The sequence below is a fragment of the Labrus bergylta genome, chromosome 6 (assembly GCF_963930695.1).
Source record: "Labrus bergylta chromosome 6, fLabBer1.1, whole genome shotgun sequence".
NCBI lineage: Eukaryota > Metazoa > Chordata > Actinopteri > Labriformes > Labridae > Labrus > Labrus bergylta.
In genome coordinates this window covers 12,243,404-12,257,238 of record NC_089200.1, presented here as the reverse complement: position 1 = coordinate 12,257,238, position 13,835 = coordinate 12,243,404, and the positions used below count along the sequence as shown (strand labels likewise).

The window sequence follows — 13,835 nt, the reverse complement described above, 5'->3', positions numbered from 1 at the left end:
AAAACAAAAAAAGGAATATCATTTTTTCCAGTTCAATATCAGTGAGACTGGACTGTTTATCTGCCAAAGACAAGTTTATAGCTGTCTGCTGGGTAGCTTTTGAGATATTTCAAAGGCTTAAACATTGAATCGTTTAAAAAAATGTTTTATCTTCAAACAATTTCATGATGCAAACAAATAACTTGCAAATAAGAAACTTGCCATAAAACACATAAAAAGGAGTAATTGGTGCTTTGAGGTTGAATTTTAAGGGTTTGATATTTTCCACAGAGTACCAGGAGACGTTTATCTGCTTTAAACTACAAAGGTTCATACACTGGTTCAGATAAATTAAATGCAGATATTAGAAGTGTGCCAATCCGATTGTGACGATCACTTCCGGGTTAAAGGTCGCACCCTGGAAACGTCTGATTTTATTTCCGCCTTGTTAGCATGTTAGCATAGATCTGCTCCCTGGAAACTAGTTGACTTCTGTGGATTTACTCCAGCTGGACGTCCTTTTCCATGAAGGAGTTTCTTCGGGGGAGAAAGGACACAACTCTCGCTGTTTTGGGGTCTTAAAGTGTAAGCTTTAAATGAATGTGTATTTACAGTTTGACTTTGTTTATGTCTAAAGTGCTGTTAGCAAAGTCTCTGCTTAATGGGCGGCTAACCAGCTAGCTGTCTCAGTTCATACAGAAGGTTTTTAAATGAATGTGTAATGAGGACTGATCCTGTTTGAGAAGGGCGACACAACAACACAGATGTTGGGAGACTTTAAGCTTCATTAGGTGATCAAGTCAAAAATGAAACTGAAACCATTTGTGGCACAATAATGATTTTAATCTGAGTGGTTGTTATCTTTATAATATATATATATATATATGTGTATGTGTGTGTGTGTGTGTATATCTACTTTCCTCTGTGGGTGTCAGAACATATGAGTAAACAAATACAGAGTAGTTAATGACGTCACATAATAATCAAAAAGCTAACTTTAACTAAAACTAAATTTTAATTTATTATTATTTATTTATTATTTAATGGGGACAATGCAATTTAACATAATTTCAACACAAAGCATGAAACTGATGTGCTGCATAAAGAGTATTTATAATAATAATAATAATAATTTCCAACTCGTGTCCCCAGTTGGGCTTTTGTGTAAACAAACAGATTAAAACATTCAGTTACATAAAAGCCCATAACACGATATGAAGGATACATTAAAATACAAATGCTTTAAACCAGTTTAAAATAGTTCACAGCTTGCAAATTCATGTTATTTTAAAATGAGTATTTTACATTGTGAAATCTGTGAACTAGATTTGAAGATATTAATTAAAAGTGGGTACAGCTCTGGCTTGCTTTGAGCATTTCACCTGTTTTTTTTTTTTTAAAGATTTTAAGTCGGACATTAATTTTAATTTCTGAATGCATGTTTAATAAAAATGTGTTCTGTAGTCGGAAACAAATAATGGAAAGATACACAGCCACAAAGCATACAGTGGCACCCTTTCAAAAGTGGTTCAGCTTGTATCCATTTCAAAGAAGTTATTTTTCTTTGTGTTTAAAAAGCTTTCTGCTATTTCCCTGAATGAAAAAAGCTTGAACGCAGAAACATTTTTAAAAAGTAGAAGAATTTGATACATGGTAAACACATGTAAAAGGGTTGTGTTCATGCAAGACGTGTATATTTAAGTAGTTTCCACAATTTCCCAGTTTGAGATCAAAAAAGTAAAGCTATCTAACAAATATAATGACCTGCAAGACTGCATATAAGTGATAATTCAAAATAAACCTTATATAACAAAGAGTATGGGATAAACCTGCTCTTCTTGTAAAGGGTCTTGAGATAAAATGTGTTATGAATTGGTGCTGTACAATTAAAGATTTATTTATTGATTGTTATCTGAGTTATATCATAAATCAAACATCAATGACATTATTTAAATTAAGACAAATGGGGGGATGGGACAGCTTTGCTGAAATGCAGTAACAATAAAGAATTGTGAAATGCCTGTTTGTTAAAAAGCTGCATCATCTAGATTTTTATTCATCTAAAAAATATCTTTACTCAAGTACCTAATAGATTTTCCTTTAACCTCATCTCACCTCACCTCAGTAGTTAACAGGTGTTTATACTTTTTAAGGGGGTGGAGGGTCAAGAGTCCTACCTTTTATGATGCATTTCAAAAACCCAAACCTCCAAGTACAGATTGAACTTCTGTGGAATTTGCACTTCATTCAGGCCCCCTGACAACAGAACAGCCTTTTGTGTACAGGCCTCGATAAAATGTCGAGTAGCGGTGTCATATTTGCCACATTAATGACACAGACGTGCGTCAGCGTCATGCAGCTGAGTCACTTTCAGAGAGGCTTAATATCAGGAACGCACAATTGGGCTTGTGGCTGTGGTCGTTGAACTGCAGCTCCTTCGATGAAACAACATGGGGACGTCTGCTCTGGAGTTGGGTGTCGACTCAGTGACAGTAAAACTGTTTTTATTCTTGTTGGCTTAGCTAAGAGAATTGTTGTAGATCTTACAGCTCAGGTTAAATTATTAGATTTTGAGTTAGTCTTGGTCTTGCTATGTTGAAGTTTGTTTCCTTCTTTGTCTGACAGCTTTAGTTCTCATGTGTTCACCTGGTATCCTCACAGGGTGTCAGGTCTGGTCCAGGGTTGTTGAGCGGTTAATGCACAGAGTAAAGAGGCTGAAAATTGAAGACAAAACAGAAGACAGGCAGAAAAGGTAAGCTCTCTCCTCGCAGCTGTCTAATCCAAATGTTTGTGTTATCATTTTGTTTTATTTTAAGAAAACAAAGCGTCTTTAAAACTGTCTTAATATATACATTGTATTGTTTGATTTCCATTATGAGTAATTAGAGATCTGATCAGCCTGAGTCTCTGTTCACAGCGTCAGCAACACACTGGCAGGTATGATGGGAGTGGATGAGCTGACAGACAGCACAGAAGTGGTTGAGATGGAAGATGTGAACCCCACACAGTTCCACGTGGAGAAGCATTCATGGGACGGCCTGCGAAAGATCATCCACAACAGCCGCAAGAACACAGGCGTGGTCATCAACAAGGCGCCGCATGACTTCCAGTTCATCCAGAAGGACGAAGCCAGTCCGCATTCCCACCGTATCTACTACCTCGGTGAGCTCAGGGACCAAAGGCGGGGTTAAAACATGCTCAGTGCGGAATCATGTCATTTTTCATAATAATTAAAAAAAAAAAAAGAATACAACTCTGCTCGCATAACGGCTTTATATAGTCAGCCTGCAGATTCAGCTGCTTCCTTTCAGTTGCTTTGAAAGTAGCGTGCCTCTGTGAATAATCTGTGGATACAGCTTGTGAGTCAGAATTGCCAGCTTGCGACTATTTTCTAACTCATTTGATGTCCAAACAGCTGCAGTGGATTTATTCAGTGTGTGCTGGAGGACAAGTGAAACCATTTCACTTTTTTTTTTTCAACCATATGACTGTGGGGTTCTTTTTTATGCAGCAGCTGTTGTGCGCAGAATTTCTTAAAAATATTTTCATTCTTTACAGCCTCTCAAGCAGCTTTCTTTGCGAGTGAGATCATACAGTTATTGGTAGCCGGGTTGTTTGGTTTCAAAAATAGGTCCAGTTTTGGATACTTAACGATTTTGCTGCACCGGCCTCAGTGTGTCAAGTATGATCTGTATTGATTTACTTATAACTGTTCTGCTATTGTGCTATTTTAAAATTACACATTTTAACATTTTAAGGTTACCATCTTGAACATCTTAATTGTTCTCCTTGATGTCACCTAAAGCAATAGGCAGTCATTGCAGATGTATTTTAGAGCTCACCCATAGTACCTGTACTGTACAGTCACTTGTGAAAACTCCCTCTTGCCTTTCCTCTGGACCAACCAACCACTGCTGGTTTATAGGAAACAAGTCTCTGCGGTCCACTTGTGATTCTGTGTCACCAAAAGCACCAAGTTAGTAAGACTAAAAGTAAAAGAGCTGTTATCTGTGGGCCAATGTTTAACTACCGCTTTGATAACTCAGTGGGCATTGGATAGTGATTTATTCAAATCTTCAAGATTGTATTTTAAGCTTTATTATTCTTTAGTTTCTACTTTTGGCCACACTTGGCACTACTTGCTAAAGTTGACAGATTTTCCTTGGCGCTCCTTTTTAAATCTGGCTGGTTACCACTGTTGGACCTCGTACTGGACTCTTCTTAAAAACTCCTGATGCTAGATTTTCAAATTCATAGATCAGCAGTTGTTGGGGTGTTATGTTCTTTCCCAGCTGGAGCAATCCATCACAAACTCCTTACAGCTGTTTTTTTTTTCTTTTTTAACTACGGTTGTATTTGATAGCAGAGAATGCTTCAGCTTAACCAAAAAATGTGAAATGTTTTGATGTCAGAATCCTGACACTGCAGGTTCTCACAACATAGGCAAGGCAAGTCAAGTTATAAAGCACATTTCAACAACAAGGCAATTCAAAACGCTCCACACACGACACCAAAAGCATCATGACAGAGGAAAAAAGAAACATTAAAATAGAAAATGTAAAAATCGCTAAAGCAAAGATTCAATCTGAAAATATGTTTAAATAAAATAAAAAATCATTCAAATGAAATGAATTGAGGAAAAATTAATGGAAATGATGAAACAAAAGCTGGTTATATGCACACTGAAGCTGACGTTAAATCAGAGTACAGAGCAGATTGAGTCAGTTTGTTCTCCCTGAACATGCAGATGATTAAATCGTGTAACATCACTGGTTAGCTTAACCTGTTCACTGTCATCTGTTCTGACAGGAATGCCTTACACCAGCAGGGAAAACGCTTTGCTCTACTCAGACATTCCCAAGAAGGTCCGTAAAGATGCTCTGTTGATTTTGTCATGGAAACCGCTGCTGGATCACTTTCAGGTGGGGGCTATTTTCTTTCTTCTTCCACCAGTCTCTTAAATTTGATGTGAAATATCCCTCTTATCATATCATTGAAGAGAGGATAACTGTGACCTCCTTGTTGTAGATCTTCCTCTGAAGACAAAACAACTTCAGAGACTCTAGGATTGAATGTGTATTTATTGCCACGGAGCTATTCTCTCTTTAAATCTGTTCATAATGATTTCCTTCCAGTAGTTGTGATTTTTCCCCGTGCCCTGAACAAACTCTATGACATTGATCTCGCTCGGCCAGCTTTGTCACGCTGTGTATCCTCCTGTCACCTCTGACCTCAGGCCAGCCCTCACCACGGAGGCATCTCGCGGGAGGAGGAGCTGCTGCGAGAGAGGAAACGTCTGGGGGTGTCTGGCATCACCTCCTATGATTATCACCGACCCAGCGGCCTCTTCCTGTTCCAGGCCAACAGCAGTCTGTACTACTGCCGCGATGACGCCAACAAAGGCTTACTTGTGAGCTAAAAGACGGTTTGATATAAAAACACCTAAAGGATGAGATGTCTTCTTGGAGACAAGTTTGGAATTTATAGTCAGGGGTCATTTAAAACCAGTTTACATCTAAACTTGTTTCTTAAACTCTCAGACTTCCTCAACCATGTGGGGGATAAAAAGATATCCATGCGTAGATAACTATGCACAAACACATTTATTTGTTTAACTTTGAAATGTCCTTTTCAGCTCAACTTAGCCCAGCAAGTAAATGTTAGTTTCATTCTAAACAACAACTGGTTGATAAATCATAAATCCCAAATATAATTCATCAGTGTTGCTTTGTTTGGTGAATGGTCAAAAACCGGAAGGGATTTTCTGCAGCGCCATAAAGAAAAAACATTCTTTTAGTAATTATTTACAAATGAAAAAATACTTTTTGCCAATATGTCTGCCTAAAGATATCCCTATCTCACACGCAGGTCATTTTAAGGGTCTTCAGAAAGTTCACACCAAACACAAGATATGTATGTAAAACAAGCTTCACTGTTCAGATATCCTGATCCTGCTGAAATTAACATTTTCGGTTCCGACCTCAAATACCCCCCGTAGTCACGCTGTAGAATAGAAAATGAATTGCTCCTCCTCTTTTCTTTATCTACACTTCTCCTTCTTGTTAACGGTAACATCGTTTAGTCGACCTCCTGCAGCCGTAACCTCCGATGTCCTCCCTCTCCCTCGCACTTTGAGATGTCTTTAAAATGTAAAAGGAGTTACAGACATTATTAATATTTCTCCTCCATGTTTTTGTGCAGACGTCTCCTGTGGAGCCTGTTGAGATTAAAAGCCAGTGTTCAGGCACACGTATGGACCCCAAGATCTGCCCTGGGGACCCCAACTTCATCAGCTTCATCAACAACAATGACATCTGGGTGACCAGCGTAGAGACGGGTGAAGAGAGGAGGCTCACCTTCTGTCATAAAGGTCAGAAATCAGATTGTCAGATGTTCTCACCCTGTACACTGAATTTTTTTCTACAGTATTTTATGTTTTTCTCCGTATTTATTTTAGGTATTGATAACCCAAAAGACGACCCCAAATCTGCGGGTGTGGCCACTTTTGTCACACAGGAAGAGTTTGACCGCTTTACTGGAAACTGGTGGTCTCCTGCTGCTCGGGAAGGTGAGTGAGTCACAAAGAAATCCACTCTTATTTTAGCAACAATGATTCCCATAATATCATTAGATTGCTTGTAATTGGTTTATTACCATTAGTTAAATATCTGAAATATATTCACATTGGAGTTTTTTTTATTAACTGTTCGTCCGCCTCTGCCTGGTCGTCTGCTCTCTGTCTCTCGGGTGCAGAATCAGATGGGGGTAAGACTCTGCAGATTCTGTACGAGGAGGTAGACGAGTCTGAAGTTGAGATCATTCATGTTCCATCTCCAGCCTTGGAGGAGCGCAAGACCGACATCTACAGATACCCACGCGCAGGTATGAGCGACACAATAAAGCTTTTTAATTACACTTAAAATATGTGATCCATCTGTTGTTTCCTGGTTTTCTATGTGTTCTTTAAGATAAAGAGCAGATGCATTCATTCAAGGGTCATGCAAAACACTTGCATGACACAACGTCACAGAGTCTGTGAAGTTTTTGTATGATAATATGTAACCCAGTTTGTTTGTATTCAGGCAGCAAGAATCCTGATATTACTCTCAAAATAGCAGAAATCAGAACAGACAATCTCGGAAAGGTGAGTGCCTGTTCAGTGAAACTAAAAACATATTAGTGTATCTTAACGTTTCTTAGAAAGCGTTCTCATGACAGCTTGTATTTCTCTCTCAGATTGTCAGCACACAGGAGAAGGAGTTGCCTGTTCCCTTCACCAGTTTGTTCCCCGATACCGAATATATCACCAGAGCTGGATGGACAAAAGACGGGAAATAGTATGTTGTTGTTTTTTCTCTAAAAGCTAGAATAGACACCTGAATAAGCACCCACAGCCGTTAACACATTTCTCCAGAAGAAGACAAACAAACAAGGAACGTAAAAATAACTTAAGATGGAGTCAGTATACCACACATGCTCACATCCATCACAACTCTTCCTGTGTGTGTTTGTCAGCGCGTGGGCGGTCATGATGGACCGGCGGCAGCAGCGCCTCCACTTGGTCCTGCTTCCTCCAGCGCTGTTCATCCCTGCAAATCAGGATGAGGCCAGCAGACAGGAGAGTCTGGAGGCCCTTGGAGATACGATCCAGCCTTTCATCATCTACCAAGAGACCAGCGACATCTGGATCAATGTGAGACCCCACAACATATTCCTATAAGACTCAACCTGTTCTTCTGTTAGTTGTTAGTTATTTCTTAAAGATAATTTTTCTCTGTCGATGCCTCACTTTATCAAACTCTGAGTGAAGGAAAAAACAGTTTACGGTCCATTTTTCTTTCAGGTCCATGACATCTTTCATCCATTTATCCAAACCAGTGATGATGAGATCTCCTTTATCACAGTCAATGAATCCAAAACAGGATTCTGCCACCTGTATAAGATCACCTCAGTGTTACAGCGGGGCACCTACCACTGGGCCAAAGGATACACGCACTCTGAAGGTTAAAAATGTATTTCATTTTTCATTTTCATTTTTTTTCTTGGAACATTTTGTCTTTTCTATTTCATCTCAAATGTTCAGGCCCCAGTTCTTTATTCAAGTAAAATTCATGCATGATTTGATTTTCAATGTTCATGCAGGTAAAAAAAAGAAAAAACATTTTATTTGAGTAACAAAGTCCCCATCAACAGAGTCGAACAGAATCGATGTATCCATTATTTGATCAACCTTATCTTTTCTCCTCCATCACCAGATGATTTCAGGTGTCCACTCAAAGAGGAAGTGACCATAACTAGCGGGGAGTGGGAGGTGCTGGCCAATCACGGAGCAAAGGTAAAGCTCACTTATCTGTTCAAGGTTTGATTGATTCCCAGCTGATCATCAGTGAGTTGTAAATGACATGTTAGATGTTCTGCATGACGACTGCATACACACATCCAGTCAATCTCAGTCAGCAGCATGTTACTATGAGAAGAGTTATCAGTGCAAGGTCATGTTTTTTCCGAGCGCCTGCAATTTCATAAGAAGTCAATAAAGTTGATACTTTAGAGGTGTAATGTCTACTCAAGCATACAACTACTCTGTAGCCTAAGTTGCTATAATATCACTTCTCATGTTTATCAGGGTGAAGGATATGACTCAACTATAAACCGTCCTTTAATAAAATCACAGATTCACTTTGGGTTAAAAACAAGTCCATGAGTATATGATGAGAAGCTGCAGTGAACCCTGTGTTTAAGTGTGATTTATATGTAATCAGTGCTCTGTATAAATGTGTGTCAATAAATAGTACTTAATGAAGCGTGTACAAAGTAAAAGCACCAAACAGTAAGAATATATAGATAAAAGAATAAGACAATGGAAGTGTGGTGAAACAAGAAAATGAATCAATAAGTCACTTTTTTTGTGTCCGAACAAAACATACAGCAATTGTTTTTCTCCCTCTGTGTTGTTTGTGCAGCGTTCGTCCAGTCCTCAGATTTGGGTGGACGAGGCAGCCAAGCTGGTTTACTTCCAGGGAACCAAAGACTCTCCTCTGGAACATCACCTCTATGTCGTCAGCTACGACTCGCCGGGAGAAATCGTTCGACTTACCAAACCAGGTTTCTCCCACAGCTGCTCAGTGAGCCAGGTACCATGATGTACACACACACACACACACACACACACACACACACACACATGAGCACTTACACACACACATACATGTACATACACACAACCTTGAGTTCTTGGTTAACCCAGAGTTTTCAAGTAGGTTTCTCAAAGTTTTGCTCGTTGTTCTCAATGTGACAAACCAGTGTGTTCTCACAACAAGCGGCTCAAGAATGACTATTGTTTCATTAGGAAGGACGTGATACCATCACTCGTCATACATCTCAAGTCTGTGATTGACCTTCCCGTTTGTCAGATTTATTGAAATGTCAGGACAAAATTGATCTTTTAAATTATTTAAAGATCACAACATTTTCCCACAGCTTCAGTACGTTCTGAAAAACTTAAACTGGATGTAGAACTTCATTAAAATGTTTTTATCTTTTAGTTTCAGTTCCATTTAAATGCTGTTTCAGAAAGTTTTTCTGACATGATCATATGATTAAAAATGCAAAGTATTAAAGGCGGTGTTCCTTTAAGGTTGTTCACAGTTAGTGTTCCTCCACAGATTTCAGCAGAAATGTTAATTCTTAGTGGAAGCTGTTAACCCTATCCTATTTTTTTTCTTCTTTCATACAGACATTTGATATGTTCATCAGCCATTATAGCAGCTTGAAAACGTCCCCCTGCGTGCACATCTACAAGCTGAACGGCTCAGACAGAGAGCCGCTGCACAAAGAGCCGCAGTTCTGTGCCAGCATGATGGAGTCATCTGGTAATGAAATCAACCTGCTTAAGAGTTGAATAGATTGTTTATAATGGATGAAATGTTGTGAGACAGCCATGATTTATAGTTATAGAAGAGGGTTACATTACTCTAAACACGTGTCCTAAAGTATATTGTAAATACATTCTGTCACATCGGTTATTGTTGTTGTTGTTTTTTTCCAGGTTTCCCATACGACCACATGCCTCCAGAGATCTTCAGCTTCACAGGGAAGTCAGGGTTTGAGTTGTATGGTATGTTTTACAAACCCCACAACCTGATCCCGGGCAAAAAGCATCCCACTGTCATGTTCGTGTACGGCGGCCCGCAGGTTTGATCTCCTCCGTATCTCACTGTATGATCCTCCATGTTTTTATGATCCAATGACGTGGATCTAAACATGTTCTTACCCTCCAGGTCCAGTTAGTGAATAACTCTTATAAAGGACTGAAGTACCTGCGGCTCAGCACGCTGGCGTCTCTGGGCTACGCTGTGCTGGTCATCGATGGGCGGGGCTCCTGTCAGCGAGGGTTGAAGTTTGAAGGAGCTGTGAAGGACAGAATGGTAGTCACCACATTGATCTACTTACAAATGCTTCGATTGACTAATAACCTTTTGTTATGTGATAAAGTTCACACATCAAAGCATATAAAGACTTTTGTCACTTCTTTCTCCAAAATAAGGCTTAACTGCACTCAGTGACTTGGATAAATTCATTTGAAATGGTATGATGTCAGAGTTAATCCGAGGTGGCCCCTCTGGTCTCCTCCACTCAGGGTCAGGTGGAGATTGAAGACCAGGTGGAGGGTTTGCACTACGTCGCTGACAAGTACAAGTTTGTGGACCTGAGTCGAGTTGCCATCCACGGCTGGTCGTACGGAGGCTTCCTCTCCCTGATGGGCCTCATCCACAAACCCGACATCTTCAAGGTCAGAATCACTTATTGTATCTCTGTTGTGCTCGTGTCAGAGAGCGATGTACAGAAAGTGAGGAAGTAGGAGACTTCTGAAGTCAGCGGGTTAATGTATGGAGACGTTTAGCCACTCGTCCTTTATTTGTTTGCCTTTAACTGGAGTAAACTGTTTTCAGGAATGTATAAGGTGTTTTTATATGTTAAGTGTTTTTTACAACTCTTTTACTGCCACAATCTTATGATAATAACATAATAAATGTAAGACTCTTAACACTTGCTACTCAAACACTTTAGCTGTAGGAATAATAAAACGCTTGTGTTTTGCTTCTTTCTCTTTTCTTTAGGTTTCAATAGCAGGAGCTCCTGTGACATTGTGGATGGCGTATGACACTGGCTACACAGAGCGATATTTGGATACGCCCGATAAAAACAAGAAAGGATACGAGGCGTGTTCTGTCGCCCTGCATGCCGACAAACTCCCAAATGAGTGAGATCAGTTTTTTTTTTAATTTTATTTTGTTTCCCCTCATAAATATTTAAAATGATTTCAGTTCAGTTGATTTGCCTACTAATCACAATCCTATAGTATTAAACTGTCTTTCCATTTTCCTCTAGTCAAACAAAGATTGGTTAAGTTAACAAACTAACACAGATTGTAATTGTTTTCAGGTGCAGGTTATGTCAAAGCGTACACTTTAAATCTGATTCTGCTCTCCAGTAAGCTGTTCTCGCTGTGCATGCTTAATGTGAAGAAGAAAAAAAACTAAGAGTTGGATCTTTATCCTAAATGCAGGCCCAACAGGTTGCTGATCCTTCACGGGTTTCTAGACGAGAACGTGCACTTCTTCCACACTAACTTCTTGGTGTCTCAGCTCATCCGCGCAGGGAAGCCATACAACCTGCAGGTAAGGTCATTAGCTCATAAAGAGAGTCTCTCCTTCTTTGGTGAAATAGAAACAGTAGCTGATGACGAAAAGAAGAAGAAACAAATGTTTTTTAAAATCTTTTTTGAATTGTGGCAAGAATAATAATTCTAACAATAATTTTAAAGATTACATTTTCAGTATTGTCTTAAAACGATTGTAATGTATGAATGTTAAAATATGTCTGTAGAGAAACTTAACACAAAAGGTCTTGTATGAGTAACTCACTAAAAATTAGGGGTGGGAATCCCCAGAGGCCCCTATGATACGCTATCATCAACTTGAGTAACGATATTATTGCGATTTTAAACATTTTGCGATAAGCTGAGAATTACGATACAACATATTGTGTTAGCTAATAATAATTACTAATAACTTTTTGGACTGCATGTTATGTCCACAACATTAAACTAAATCAAGAACTGTCTTGTCAAATAAGAACAAAACTCTCTCTATTCATGTCAACTGATCAAAGTCAAACTTTGAACAAGGCTGCATGCAACTCAGAATCTGAAGTGTTGGTATCAGAATGAAGGTTAAACCCTCCAAAATAAATCTTACAAACAAGGTTTTGTGGGGTTTATAGGGCAGGGACTCTCTTTTGAACACTTTTGAAAGGGTCTGGTTGTTGTAGTTTTTTGTTCACAAAAGCAAGCACGAGTCATCAAAGTGAATGAAGTGAGATTTCAGCTTTGTCCCAAATGATGGAACCTTTTTATTTTATTTTCAGGTTTATCCCAATGAACGACACAGCATCCGCTGTCCAGAGTCTGGAGAACATTATGAGATTACGCTGTTGCACTTCCTCCAGCAGAACCTCTGATAAGCTACACACTGAGCCTATCCCCATCTTCATGCCCCTCTTTTCTTTTCCTGTATTAAGTTGAACAAGCATCACTTTGCTTTCAATCATTTTATGATCTGTTGAATTCAAGCTTCATCACACTTTAAGTGCTGATTGTCAGTCTGAAAGGGGCTGAAACATCGATCAATCATTACAGCATTGATTTAGAGTAAAATGGTATTTAAGAGACCATCACTGATTGAAGTGTTGAAGTCTACACTGTGTTTTACAGTGGAGGGAATTCTGCTGGATGTTTTAAGCTCAGATGGCGCTGTTCAGCCAGAGCAAACATGGCTGAAGCTGTCTGAGGCTGCTTTGATGGAAAATGGGGGGGAAAAAGAAAAGACGTGACAATTATGACATTGTTGCTTAAGTTGCTGCTTCTTGCATCAGTGAAAAAAAAAAAAAAAACATGTCCCCAAAGCAAAAAAAAGTGCTCAAGTGGACCAGCTGTGCCCAGGAGATTCTTCTTTTTTTGTGCCATTTCTGTTAATTGTCGAACTCTCACTTTGTCTTTCTGGGACCCGACTGATGTTATCGTGTTTCTGTCTTTGTGTAAAAAACACTGGAGTGAAAATATGAAGCTCTATAAAGACAAACAAGCAAGCCTTTTTAACCTCTTCTTCGTATACTGTTGTCGTGCAATCATGAAAGATTTTTAATGTGCCACATTTTAGTTCATAATGGAAAAAAAATCCACAAATGTGTGTTAACACATTTCTATGGATTCTGATAGATTCATAAAAAGAGGAAATATGTAGCAAACCTGTCCGGTTTCCCTCACTTGCTTGCTTAAGTTTTGTGTGACGCTTCTTTTTCTGCTGCTGACTACTTTTTACACATATTGCATATTTGCCTTGATGCCAACAAACATACCTTTGAAATGATGTATAAAAACAGCTGTTGGCAGTCTGAGGTGCCTTGCAAGAGTTTAAGAGCTCATGAAACTGAAATCAGGGAATCTGTGTGAGGACCTTGGATGATAAAATGCCTTGTTTCCTGTGTGTCTGATAAGCTTTTTGTCACGTGTGTGGTTTAATGTATCTCAGATGTGGAAGAAATAAACAGAAGTGAACAATCTTTTTTTAAAGTATTGTCATGAACTGCTTTTTTAAAATCTTTTGTAAGCTGATGTTTAAAACTGTACCATTTCTCACCAGCAGAGAGCAGCATTTCATTAACATTTCATAAAAGATAAAACTTATGAGGTAAGTTTCACAAATGTGTCTGCCAAATAATGATAGAAACCCCTAAAATGACTGATCTTTAACAATTGAACCTCCTTAAACCATGCAGTCTTTAATAAAAGTGCT

General features: G+C 39.0%; 1 protein-coding gene across 1 annotated transcript; it reads left to right on the top strand.

The window, feature by feature from the left end:
• The first annotated feature begins 1 nt into the window (after position 1).
• On the top strand, positions 2-13,612 carry LOC110000504 (dipeptidyl peptidase 9). Its single transcript, XM_020655798.2, has 21 exons — positions 2-564; positions 2,641-2,731; positions 2,897-3,141; positions 4,789-4,901; positions 5,216-5,389; positions 6,181-6,349; positions 6,437-6,547; positions 6,733-6,861; positions 7,062-7,123; positions 7,216-7,316; positions 7,495-7,672; positions 7,823-7,982; positions 8,235-8,314; positions 8,943-9,113; positions 9,716-9,851; positions 10,028-10,173; positions 10,260-10,406; positions 10,619-10,771; positions 11,100-11,242; positions 11,549-11,660; positions 12,409-13,612. Exons 2-21 carry the CDS (start codon positions 2,676-2,678, stop codon positions 12,499-12,501), a joined length of 2,679 nt encoding a protein of 892 aa, XP_020511454.1. The 5' UTR covers positions 2-564; positions 2,641-2,675; the 3' UTR covers positions 12,502-13,612.
• The last annotated feature ends 223 nt before the right edge of the window (positions 13,613-13,835 follow it).

What these genes read in the sequence shown, in the direction of transcription:
- LOC110000504 (XM_020655798.2), top strand. Translation starts at nt 2,676, where the DNA reads ATGCACAGAGTAAAGAGGCTGAAAATTGAAGACAAAACAGAAGACAGG. An exon ending in CGCTGCTGGATCACTTTCAG is followed by an intron (nt 4,902 to 5,215) that starts GTGGGGGCTATT and finishes CTCTGACCTCAG; the next exon opens with GCCAGCCCTCACCACGGAGG. An exon ending in CAGCATGATGGAGTCATCTG is followed by an intron (nt 9,852 to 10,027) that starts GTAATGAAATCA and finishes GTTTTTTTCCAG; the next exon opens with GTTTCCCATACGACCACATG.